Genomic DNA, 13,124 nt, shown 5'->3' on the forward strand with positions numbered 1-13,124 from the left:
CAGAATTTTTTTTTTTTTGGCGGGGGGTGGGGGTTTGAAAATACCTTTATTTTGTATTCATTTTTGAAAGGTACTTTATTACTTTTTACTTTTAATTTTTTATTTAAAAAATTTTTTAATGTAATCTCTACTCCCAACATAGGGCTTAAACTCATGACCCTGAGGTTAAGAGTCACAAACTCTCCTGAGTCAGCCAGGTGCCCCACATGTCTAGTAATCTTTTACTGTGTTCCTGACTGTGCACAGAAGACCCAATAAAGCTAGATGACATTTTCCACTGTCAAAGTACCCCCTCTCCTATGTTAGGCAGATAGGATTAGGGGCCAGCTAACCTTCATCTAATTGAAAATTTAATAGGATCAGGGTGGGGCTACCTTTTGTTTCTTTTTTTCTTAAGATTTTTTTTAAAGTAATCTCTACATCCAACATGGGGCTCAAACTCACAACCCCAAAATCACGAGTTGCACACTCTACTGACTGAGCCAGTAACCCCTAGTTTCTCCCTGTTCCTTGGTTTGGTCCTTCTAAGTTTGTGGTTTTTTTTTTTTTTTTAAAGATTTTATTTATTTACCTGACAGAGAGAGAGAGAATACAAGCAGGGGGAGTGGGAGAGGGAGAAGCAGGCCTCCCGCCGAGCAGGGAGCCAGATTCAGGGCTCAATCCAAGGACCCTGGGATCATGACCTGAGCCAAAGGCAGATGCTTAATGACTGAGCCACCCAGGTGCCCCCTCCTAAGCTTTTAGTTGAAAGCCTGGAAGGTTTCTGCCTCCTCGTGCCTAAAATCTTTGGTCTCAGGACATTCTGAGCTTAGATTTTTAACCTTCCATACTACAGATGTTCAAAATCTGGCAAATGTGTTAAGGGGGAGAACATTTGTTCCAAGCCCCTTTCTACTAGTGGTATCTTACTCACCATTGTTGAGACAGCAGAAATTTTATTCTGCCTTTTTGGTCGGCCTCTTGCACTTCCTAAGAACTCAGTAAATGTCCCAGGAGATAAACCTACTGTTTGGGCCTTGAATTTGGGCCTCCTCTATTTTTAAAAACATTTATTTATTTTTTTAGGAATCTCTACACCCAATGTGGGGCTCAAACTCATGATCCCATGATCAAGAGTTGCATGCTCCACTGACTAAGCCAGCCAGGCCACCCACCATGAGTTATTTTAAAATACAGAATGGTTGGGGCGCCTGGGTGGCTCAGTGGGTTAAAGCCTCTGCCTTTGGCTCGGGTCATGATCCCAGGGTCCTGGGATTGAGCCCCACATCGGGTTCTCTGCTCAGAGGGGAGTCTCCTTCCCCTCCACCCCCGCAGCGCCTGCCTCTCTGCCTACTTGTAATCTCTGTCTGTCAAATAAACAAATAAAATCTTAAAAAAAAATTACAGAATGGTTCACAGGTTTCTAGCTTTAGGAACTGAAATAAGGCAGTGCAATTTACTAAGATAGGTACCACTGGAAAGGACTATGAGTTTGATTTTGGGTATGTTGAATTTTAAGGATTTTTTTTTTTAACATTTTATTTATTTATTTGACAGAGAGAGATCACAAGTAGGCAGAGAGGCAGGAGAGAGAGGAGGAAGCAGGCTCTCCACGGAGCAGAGAGCCCGATTCGGGACTCGATCCCAGGATCCTGGGATCATGACCTGAGCCGAAGGCAGAGGCTTTAACCCACTGAGCCACTCAGGCGCCCAGAATTTTAAGGATTTTTAAAAACATTATATTTTTTATTTGACAGAGAGATAGATATATACAGAGAGAGAGAACGTGTGCATGCACAAGCAGGGGGAGTGGCAATCAGAGAGAGAGAGGGAGAAGCAGGCTTCCCTCTGAGGAGGGAGCCTAACATGGGGGCTCAATCTCAGGACCCTGGGATCACAACCTAAGCCAAAGGCAGACACTTAACAGACTGAACCACCCAGGAGCCCCTGAATTTTAAGTATCTTTGAGACTTTAAGTAGTCCGCTGGGTTTAGAGATTTGAGTCTCAGAAGAGAGGTGAGAGCTAGACATAGAATTTTCAAGGTAATCAGCATATAGGATGTAACTGACATCATGGGTATGAATGAGATTGTATCATTTGAGAAAACAGAGTGGAAAGGAAAGAGCCTAGGGGCACCTGGGTGGTTCAGTTGGTTAGGCGACCGACTGCCTTTGGCTCAGGTCATGATCCTGGAGTCCCAGGATCAAGTCCCTCAACAGGCTCTGTGCTTGGCAGGGAGTCTGCTTCTCCCTCTGACTATCTCCCCTCTCATGCTCTTTCTCGCTCACTCTCTCTCTTAAGTAAATAAAATCTTTTTTTTTTTTTTTTCCTGGGTGGCTCAGTGGGTTAAGCCTCTGCCTTCGGCTCAGGTCATGATCTCAGGGTTCTGGGATCAAGCCCCACATCCAGCTCTCCACTCTCTGCTCAGCAAGGAGCCCGCTTCCCCCCACCCCCTGCTTGCCTCTCTGCCTACTTGTGATCTCTCTCTCTCTGTCAAATAAATAAAATATTTTTTTTTTGAAAAATTTTTTGAAGATTTTATTTATTTATTTGACAGAGATCACAAGTAGGCAGAGAGGCAGGCAGAGGGCAGGGAGCAGGCTCCCAGCGGAGCAGAGAGCCCAATGCGGGGCTCGATCCCAGGACCCTGGGATCATGACCTGAGCTGAAGGCAGAGGCTTTAACCCACTGAGCCACCCAGGAGCCCCTCAACTTCCATCTTTTCAGCAAAACCGTAAGTGATCACACTATTTAATACTATAACCTCCAATCTCACTCCTGGCACTGCCTATTTCCCTTACCCTCTTCTATTTTAATTTTGTTTTCTATTATACATAGCACTTTTAACATACTATATACTTCGCTTATTTATGTTTACTGTCTGTCCCTCCTTTGCCAGAACTAAGCTCCTCAAGAGTAAGTATCTGTGCCTATTTTTTATTTACTAATGTATATATATATATATTTTTTTTAAGTAAGCTCTACTGCCTTACTCTAAGTAAGCTCTACTCTAGTGTGGGGCGTGAACTCACTCCCCTAAGAACAACAGTCACATGCACTACCGACTAAGTCAGCCAGGCGCCCCTCACTATGTATTTTTGTTCTCTAAGCATCTAGCACAGCTGGCACAAACAGGTGTCTGAAAAAATGCACTGAATGTTTTGGGAAACTCTTGTTTCAATTTTCTATTTATGTATGTACATACTAGGCTGTGATATAAAATATTTATTTCTTTTTAAGATTTTATTTATTTATTTGACAGACAGAGGTCACAAGTAGGCAGAGAGAGAGAGAGGGAAGCAGGCTCCCCACCGAGCAGAGAGCTCAACTCGGGGCTCGATCCCAGGACCCTGAGACCATGACCTGAGCCAAAGGCAGAGGCTTAACCCACTGAGCCACCCAGGCGCCCCTAAAATAGTATTTCTTACTGAGGACGTTAGTCAGTCAAGAGAGTTTGAAAAATCCTGGGGTTAGACTATATGACTTCTAAAGTCCTTTCTCAATTTGAGCACCTATAAATTTCTATGTGTAGCTAGTAAATGCCCACTATATCTTTTGGGAGATAGCAAAGTTCACAGCCTAGTTTCTGTAGCAAGGCATTGATTATTGAAACATAACATTGATACCAAAAAAGCCATTAGCATCCCCAACTGTTCTGTAATTGTAGGTTAGGAAAAACTGGAAATAGCAAGAAATATAAAATCTAAACTTAATCCTTCCATGAAAAAGAGATAGAAAGTGAGAGCAAATGACAAAAGAGAACATTTTCTCGATTAAAATTTCCCAGGTTAAAGCTTTCACACACTTACTGAAGAAGCGAAGAGGAGTGAAGAAAGATATCCTTTAAATTGTCTGCCGTAGAAATTGTGTCCTGAATGGACTTTGGGAGCAAAGACCATTTCTGAAATATGTATGATTTCCACTCATCCACAGGCAGATCCATTCTACCTTAGGTCTCTAAAATGAATAAGAAAATAAGGAATTCAGATTTCTACAAATGCACAAGTCTAGAAAAAAATAATCAAGATTTCACTCAAATAAATGTGAAGCAACAAAAATCATTCTTGTGGTCTTTTCCTGTAGTTTCCATCCTGAGGATCTATTTTCTCTCACACGTATTCACTGAGCATCCTTTTATTTAGAAATATTTACTGAAGGCCTACTTTATTCCACACACCAGGCTTGCCTCTTAAACCTCCATCTTCCCAAGCTCCTCAGGTGAGAAACCTGAGACATTCCAGATTTTTCTCTCTCCCCAGCTACTATTAAATTAACAAACGTTTCTATCTCTTACACAGTTTAGATTTTTCTGTCAATTCCCAGATCATTTCTTTATTCAAGTCCTCACCATCTCTGGTCTGGCATTCTTTCCAGTGTCATAACTAGTCTCCATGGCCTCAGTTCCCTACCCTACCCCTAAATTCAATTCATCCTCCATATTGAAACAGATGTCAGTCCTCTGCCTTAATCAATGAATGCTCCTCCAAGCATTTAGGAAAAGCCCAGTACAAATCTGACCCCTGGGCTCATTTTCTAATGCCCAAGTCTCACCTCTTCCTTTGTAACCTACTGTCCTGAGCTACTTAAAGCTATCCTTAGCTTGTCAGGCTATTCACCTCCCTAGTTTTTGCATAGGTTATGCTTTCTTCCGGGAGCATCCCTCCCTCAGAGTCCACCTCGCAAATCTGCACACACCCTTCAAGACCAAGTTTAAATGGCACCTCCTCCAGGAAGCCTTCCCTGATTTTCCATCTGCGAACGCAGCACACTTTGCGTCTCTCCTGAGGCCCAAATCATGTCTACCTGGAGTTAGGGCTACTCACTGCGGTAGCTCCCTCGACAGACTATGCTCTCCTCTGAGGGCAGGGACCGGATCCTATTTACCTTCGCAGATTCCCCTTGTGCCAAGCTCAGGGTCTAGCAATGGCGGGAGCTCGGCACCTGGATTGCCGAAGGAATCAAGTTGCTGCTTTGCCTACGGCTAGCAGCAGAGGTGTCAGGGAATAGCTCTCTCTTCTGGGCTAAGAGTCGGTCGGCCCAGCAAAGGCCCGAGCCAGGATTTTTTCCGAGAACCGTCTAGGAAAGCTCTCGGGACTGGACCTCACGCCCAGAAAAAGAACCCGCGTCATCCTTGGCGCGCCCCACGGCTCGGGCCCCGCCCCCAGGCGCAGCAGTGGCGTGACGAGATCCAGAACCCGGGCTCTGGCATGTCACGTGGGCTGCTCGCAGGGCCTTGGCCAATGCGGTGGCTGCTCCGCTCCTAAGCCCGCCCTTGTGCTTTGCGCATGTCAGAAGACGGGGGTGGTGCCTGCAGCTACTTAGCCCAATAGCTTTGGAGCGCGCGGGGTCCCGGGAGTGGGCCGGAGGTGCGGAGGAGCCGGAGCGCGGGAGTTGGCGCAGCGCAGTCATGGTGGGCCACCTGAGCGAGGGGGCCATTGCGGTGAGGAGACACCTGCGGGCAGCCGGACTAGGGTGGCTATGGGCCCTGGGCTTGTGGGGGTGGAGAAGGGAGAGAGGAGCTGGAGGCGATGGGGAGAAAACGCGGGAGAAGATTGGCGGGGTTGGGGGGGACCGTCGGGTGACTCCCTAGAATTCTCACCCATCTCCTCGAAAAATTTTTACTATCGTCTTTTAAACATGTCCATGTTTTTTCTACTTAAGAAAACAAAGCAGAATTAACTCGATCGTCCCGCATCACCCTCTTCCTGTCCCCTATCCACGGCCGAACTTCTCTAGAGTTGTCAGTTTTCATCTCACCTCCCGTTAACAGACTCCAATCCGTTGTTCCCTCGATCACTATAGAAAGAACCCTGGCAGAAGTTAGCAGTGCTTCCAAGTCGTTAAATCTAACAGACACTTTTCAGTTTTTAACTTAACCTGAGTTCTCAGCAGTGTTTAAGAGTTACTCCTTTTGACCAGTTTTGAGCATTACTTCTTTCTGATAACACTCCGTTTTGGCTTCTTTGACTTGGCTTGGCTTGTCTTTCCTCATCTTATTTGCCGGTCCCTCGTTGTAAGTTTTTGTTTACTCAGGGTTATGTCCTGTCCTAGGCCCTCTGCTACCAAGACAATCCCATTACCAACTATGTCAGTTGCTCACACATTTCTTTTTCCGGAGCCACCTTTACTCTGAAAGAGAAACCTCTGTAATATGTCTGCCTACCTGATACCTCAAAGGCATTTTAAACTCAGCGTGTCCCAAAGCAAATCCGTTATTTTGCTAAGTTTGGGCCTCTTGGTGTTCCTTGTCTGGATCAATAGCTCTATTATCCATCAAGATATGCTAGCCAAAAATTGTGGAATCATTCTTCCTGCAAACTTCCATCACCTTAGATGTTCAGTCCCTCACCCAAATCCGTGTTTTACCTCCACAACTTATCTCTTAAATCCATCTATTTTTCTTCCACTCTGGCACCATTGTTTCTTGCCCGGACTACTGATTTCCACCCAACATAAACATGTTCTCTATCCATTCATCTATCAGTGGACACTTGGACTGCTTACATAGTTTGTTGTAAATAATACTGCCACAACATGGGGGTGCATGTATCCTTTCGAATTAGTGTTCTCGTATTTTTGGAGTAATTACCCAATAGTGCAGTTACTGGATCCTAAGGTAGTTCTATTTTTAACTTTTTGAGAACCTCCATACTGTTTTTGCCCAGTTTGCATTCCCAGTAGTGTACGAGGGTTCCTTTTCCACATCATCCTTGCCAACACTTGTTTCTTGTGGTGTTAGTTTTAGCCATTCTGACAGGTGTAAAGTGATAGCTCATTGTAGTTTTGATTTGCATTTCCCCCATGATGAGGTATCTTTTTCATGTGTGTTAAAATGTAATGTTGAAAAGTAATGAATCATTACTTTTTTGTGTGTGTTGGCCATCTGGATGTCTTCTTTGGAGAAATGTCTGTTTGTGTCTTCTGCCCATTTTTTTTTTTAATTTTTTTTATTTTTTTCAGCATAACAGTATTCATTATTATTTTTTTTAAAGATTTTATTTATTTATTTGTCAGAGAGAGGGAGAGAGAGCGAGCACAGGCAGACAGAATGGCAGGCAGAGGCAGAGGGAGAAGCAGGCTCCCTGCCGAGCAAGGAGCCCGATGCGGGACTCGATCCCAGGACGCTGGGATCATGACCTGAGCCGAAGGCAGCTGCTTAACCAACTGAGCCACCCAGGCGTCCCAGTATTCATTATTTTTGCACCACACCCAGTGCTCCATGCAATCCGTGCCCTCTACAATACCCACCACCTGGTGCCCCCAACCTCCCACCCCCCACCCCTTCAAAATTCTCAGATCGTTTTTCAGAGTCCATAGTCTCTCATGGTTCACCTCCCCTTCCAATTGCCCTCAACTCCCTTCTCCTCTCCATCTCCCCTTGTCCTCCATGCTATTTGTTATGCTCCACAAATAAGTGAAACCATATGATAATTGACTCTCTCTGCTTGACTTATTTCACTCAGCATAATCTCTTCCAGTCCCGTCCATGTTGCTACAAAACTTGGGGATTCATCCTTTCTTTTTTTTTTTTTTTTTTACAGCTTTATAAACATATATTTTTATCCCCAGGGGTACAGGTCTGCGAATCGCCAGGTTTTCTGCCCATTTTTTAATTGGATTATTTGTGTTTCGGGTGTTGAGTAGTAGCAGTTTTTTATGTATTTTGGATACTAAGCCCTTCTGAGATCTGTCAAATATCTTTTCTTGTTCAGTAGGTTGTCTTTTGGTTTTGTTGACTGTTTACTTTGCTGTGCAAGAGCTTTTTATTTTGATGTAGTCCCAGTAGTTTATTTTTGCTTTTATTTCCCTCGCCTCAGGAGGCAGACATATCTAGAAAGATGTTGCTACTGCTGATGTCAGAGAAATTACTGCCTCTGCTGTCTTCTAGTATTCTTATGGTTCAGGTGTCACATTTAGATCTTTAATCCATTTTGTTTGTGTTTGTGTATGCTGTAAGAAAGTAGTCCAGTTTCATTCTTCTGCATGTTGCTGTCCAGTTTTCCCAGGCCCATTAGTTGAAGAGACTGTCTTTTTCCCATTGCATATTCTTTTCCTCCTTTGTTGAAGATTAACTGACCGTGTAATTGTGGGCCTATTTCTGGGTTTTTCTATTTTGTTCCATTGGACTGTGTCTCTGCTTTTGTGCCGGTACCATACTGTTTTGATGACTGTGGGTTTGTAATATAACTTGAAATCTGGAATTGTGATGCCTCTGGCTTTTTCTTTTTCAAGATTGCTTTGGCTATGTCAGGTCTTTTGTGGTTCCTTACAAATTTTAGGATTATTCTAGTTCTGTGAAAAATGTTATTGGCATTTTGATCGGGATTGCATCAAAGTTTAGATTTCTTTGGGTAGTATAGACATTTCAACAATATTTATTCCTCTAACCTACGACTATGGAATGTCTTTCCATTTCTTGGTGTCTTTCTTTTTTCTTTTTAAATTTAAATTCCTGGTATATTCTGTAGTCTTGCCAGTTCTTTTCCATCTGCCTGTGTGGTTCTTCACTCTCCCCTCCCTGGGTAACATCAATCTCCGCTCAGTTAGTTTTTCAGAGAAACCTTCCTCAACTTACTAGCCTAATTCCCTTTATTTTGAGACCCTGATTCCTGCTTGTTCATGTATTACCTGTGTGACTTTGGGCAAGATACTAAACTTTGCCTTTTCTCTTCTGTAAAATGAGAGTAGTTATACCTAGTACCTATTGCCTAAGGTTAGTGGGAGAATTAGGTGAGCTATTACATTTAAAGTGCTTTATTTAGTTCATGCCTGGTACACAGTAAATGTTCAGTATATATTACCTCTTAATTATCACAAGTGTAATTTTATAGTTATTTGCTTTTTATTTGACTAATATTAGTTTTTGTTTTCCCCACTGGACTGTAAATTCTTGGAGGCCTGAAATTACATCTATTTTTTGCTCAAAGTAGTCTCCTAAAGACCTGGAGCAGTGATGGCAAGTTTTAGATATCCAGTAAATGTTTGCTAGTTGCATATGAGGCAGTGAAAAAAAAAAAAAACAGACAGAGATAAATGGGGAAAAACAGCTGAGTGGAGTTACTACTTGAATAAATTAGGAACAATTAAACCTGAGAATTGATTGAACTTGTAGTTCTCATTTACTTACAGCTGCTACCTTGCACCTTAAAAAAAAAAAAAAAAGATTTATTGGGACGTTAGGGTGTCTGAGTGTCTGCCTTCGGCTCCAGTCATGATCCCAGGGTCCAGGGATCAAGTTCCAAATCGGCCTCCTTGCTCAGCAGGGAGCCTGGTTCTCTCCGCCTGCTGCTTCCCCTGCTTGGGCTCGCTCTCTCTCTCCTTCTCTCTCTTTGACAAATAAATAAATAAAATCTTAAAAAAAAAAAAAAGATTTATATGAGAGAGCAAGCGAGAGCACATGACTAAGCCACCCAGGAGCCCCACCTTGTGACTTTAAGGCAAATTAGGAATTGTTCTTCACTTTTAGAAAGAATGATTATGGTGTTAATAATTTGATCACTTGGTTTTTGCTGTATTCAAAACTTTGGAAACATATTTCTAGTGTTAGGTCAAGCATTACTTAAGTTTTATTCATAAATGACAAAGAAAATTTTTGTGTTTATGGTGATAGTGTGGGGAACCTTTGCCAACTGTGATTATCATTAGCTAAAGCAAGTAGTATCATTTTCGTTCAAAAGACACAGGCCCAAAGGGTAAGCAACTAACATAAATAATAGAGGCATTTGGGGCAAGAGCTAACATCATAAAAGAAGAGATTGTACATGGAAGTATTATGGTAAATAGAATAAATAGCATTTGTATCTTAATTTATTGGGTAATATAAAGAAAGGGGAAGGAAACTAGTATTTTTGCCTTTTCCAATGTGCCAGATACTTTATCTATAATAGTCAGTAATTACAGTAACTCTATAAGGTAGATTTTTTATAATTACCTGCACCTCACAGATGAAAAAGTTAAAGTGCAGAGAAGTTAAATACTTTGTCAGTGGGGTGAAGATTTGAATACATGTGCCCTTGACTCTTACATTTTGTTGCTTTGTATTTTTTTAACTGAAGTGTAATTGACATACAGTATTCTGTTTCAGGTGTTCATCATAGTGATTTGGTATTTTTATACATTAGGAGTAATGATCCCCAGGATAATCTAGTTACTCTCTGTTACCACACAAAGTTATGACATTGTTACTGACTAAATTCCCTGTGTTGTGCATTACATCTCCATAACCCATTTATTTTAGATCTGGAAGCCTGAACCCTCTTAATCCCCTTCACCATTTCACCTGCACCCCCAGTCACTCCTTACTCTTGTAACCAATAGTTTGTTTCCTCTATGAGTCTGTTTGTGTTTTGTTTTAAAGATTCAACATGAAATCATATGTATTTGTCTTCTCTGTCAGGCTTAGTTCATTTAGCGTAATACCACGTAGGTCCACGTGTGTTGTCACAAGTGGCAAGATTTCATTCTTTTTTATGGTTAATATTCCTCTGTGTGTGCACACACGTGTGTATCTTTAGCCATTCATTTCTTTATGGACACTTAGGTTGCTTCTTTACCTTGGCTATCATAAATAATGCTGCAGTGAACGTGGCATGCATGTATCTCTTTGAATTGGTGTTTTGTTTTCTTCAGGTACATCCCCAGAAGTGGAATTGCTAGATCACATTGTAGTTTGGTTTTTGATTTTCTGAGGAGCCTCCGTACTGTTTTCCATAGTGGCTGCACCAGTTTATGTTGCCCGCCAACAGTGTACAAGGGTTCCCGTTCGTCCGCATCTTTGCCAACACTTCGTACTTTTTGTCTTTTTGATAGTAGCCAGTCTGATTGTGGTTTTGATTTGCATTTCCATGGTGGATAGTGGTGTTGAGGATCCTGTGTGTCTGTTGGCCATCTGTAGGTCTTTGGAAAAATGTCTCCTAAAGTCTCTTGTCCATTGTTTAAATTGGGTTTACTTTGTGTTTTATATGCAATGTTAATTTGGAAAATTTAAGGCAATTTTGTGTTAGTGTACATATCATGTTGTATGTCCCAGAAGATTTAATCTTATATTCACTTTATGATGACACAAATTAAAAAGAATAATAAATTAATACATGCATGTGGTTTTAAAATCAAATAGAACAGAAAGGTGTTTTATTAAATTACTGACTTTTTGCCGCACCCTGCCCCAGTTCTGTTCCCTAGAAACTTAAGAAAAAAAAATCACCTTTATTGCAACTCAGCACTGATTTACACTTAATAAAACCTGTAATGTATATAATAAAAAGTCATCAAGATGTGTGCAGTTTGATGAGCTTTGGCAGATGTATACAGCACTCTGATCTCCTGCTCCTTGCCTAGTCCTTGCTTCCAGCCTAGGTAAACTAGAGTTTTGATGTCTGGTTTATATCTCCAAAGGTTAGTTTGACTATTTAAAACTTCATGTTGGGGCACCTGGGTGGCTCAGTCGGTTAAGCGGCTGCCTTCGGCTCAAGTCATGATCCCAGGGTGCTGGGATTGAGCCCCACATCAGGCCCTTTGTTCGGCAGGGAGCCTGCTTCTCCTTCTCCCTCTCCCTCTGCCCGCCTGCTGCTCCCCCTGCTTGTGCTCTCTCTCATTATCCATCTCTCTATGTCAAATAAGTAAAAATATTAAAAAAAAAAATAAAGCTTCATGTAAACTTGTGTCTGGCTTCTTGTCTCAGCAAAATGTTTTTTGAGATTTATCCATGTTGTTTCAGTAGTTTGTACCTTTTATTGCTGAGTAGTACTCCGTCGTGCAAATAAACATAATTTGTTTAATTTACCTGTTGCTGTTAAACATTTGGGTTATTTTCATTTTTTGGCTGTTATGAATGAAGATGCTATGGACATTTTGTGGAAATATATTTTCATTCCTCTGGGGTAGATGCCTAGGAGTGTTAATTAATCACTGGGTGGTATGTTAAGTGAATGTTTGTAAGAAATTTCCAAACTGTTTTCCATATCCATGTCAGCTCTTAGTTTTGTCATCTTTTTAAGTTAACTATCTAGTGAATGTGTAGTGTTTGCATCTACGTTCATGAGTGTTATATAGGTCTGTAGTTTTTTCATTCTTTTTTTTTTTAAGATTTTATTTATTTATTTGACATAGAGAGACAGAGAGATCACAAGTAGGCAGAGAGGCAGGCAGAGAGAGAGAGGGAAGCAGGCTCCCTGCTGAGCAGAGAGCCTGATGTGGGGCATGATCCCAGGGCCCTGAGGTCATGCCCTGAGCCCAAGGCAGAGGCTTAACCCACTGAGCCACCCAGGCGCCTCTGTAGTTTTTCTTTCTTAGAATGACTTTAGTTTTTCTTTGAGGTAAACCTAACATCATAAAATGAGTTGGAAAGTGTTCTCTTTTATTTCCTAACATCGTTTATGGAAGATTGATTTTTTTTTTAAGATTTTATTTATTTATTTGACAGATCACAAGTAGGCAGAGAGGCAGGTGGGGCGGGGGGGCCGGGTCGGGGGGAAGCAGGCTCCCTGCTGAGCAGAGAGCCCGATTCGGGGCTTGATCGCCGGACCCTGAGATCATGACCTGAGCGGAAGGCAGAGACTTAAACCACTGGGCCACTCAGGTGCCCCTCATTTTTTTTTTTTTTTCTTGGTCTTTACATGTTAGATAAAATTTACCGGTAAAGCCACCTGGACCTAGTGTTATCTCTTTTGGAATATTTTAAATTACAAATTCAGTCTCTTTAAATAAATATAATACTATCTAGCTTCTCTACATTTTGTACGTCAGTTTGATAATTTGTGTTTTTCAAGGGACTTACCCACTTAATCTAAGTTGTTTCATAAAGTTAATTTTTTTTTTAAGATTTTTATTTATTTGACAGAGAGAGATACAGAGAGAAAGGAAACACAACCAAGGGAAGTGGGGGAGGGAGAAGCAGGCTTCCCGCCCGCCAAGCAGGGAGCCCGATGTGGGACTCGATCCCAGGATCCTGGGATCATGACCTGAGCCAAAGGCAGACGCTTAAGGACTGAGCCACACAGGCGCCCCTCATAAAGTTATTTCTAAAATCCCTATTATCTCATATATACGTGGTTTATTGTGATGCATTTTTCATTTCTTTTTTTTTTTTTTCATTTTTCCTTTCTGATATTGAGAATATTTGTTTTTCTTTTTTTTGATCAGACTA

The 13,124-nt window shown here is 41.8% G+C and overlaps 2 protein-coding genes across 5 annotated transcripts in view; one reads left to right on the forward strand and one right to left on the reverse strand.

The window, feature by feature from the left end:
* SMYD4 (SET and MYND domain containing 4) overlaps positions 1-5,135 on the reverse strand; it is a 49,396-nt gene extending 44,261 nt beyond the window's left edge. For 2 of the 4 annotated variants that reach the window (XM_047707479.1, XM_047707480.1), the window contains exons 1-2: positions 4,865-5,135; positions 3,790-3,937 (exon numbers count right to left, since the gene is read on the reverse strand). In XM_047707479.1, coding sequence (XP_047563435.1) covers positions 3,790-3,923 — 134 coding nt within the window. In that variant the 5' untranslated portion in view covers positions 3,924-3,937; positions 4,865-5,135. Of the gene's footprint in view, positions 1-3,789; positions 3,938-4,803; positions 4,824-4,864 lie in introns of those variants that run through there. The other 2 variants (XM_047707477.1, XM_047707478.1) reach the window with 2 other exon arrangements.
* A 134-nt stretch (positions 5,136-5,269) lies between these two features.
* RPA1 (replication protein A1) overlaps positions 5,270-13,124 on the forward strand; it is a 76,579-nt gene continuing 68,724 nt past the window's right edge. Inside the window, exon 1 of the mRNA XM_047707842.1 lies at positions 5,270-5,420. Coding sequence (XP_047563798.1) covers positions 5,388-5,420 — 33 coding nt within the window. The 5' untranslated portion in view covers positions 5,270-5,387. The remainder of the gene's footprint in view (positions 5,421-13,124) is intronic.

The sequence above is a fragment of the Lutra lutra genome, chromosome 16, assembly GCF_902655055.1.
Source record: "Lutra lutra chromosome 16, mLutLut1.2, whole genome shotgun sequence".
In the NCBI taxonomy this organism is placed as follows: Eukaryota; Metazoa; Chordata; class Mammalia; order Carnivora; family Mustelidae; genus Lutra; species Lutra lutra.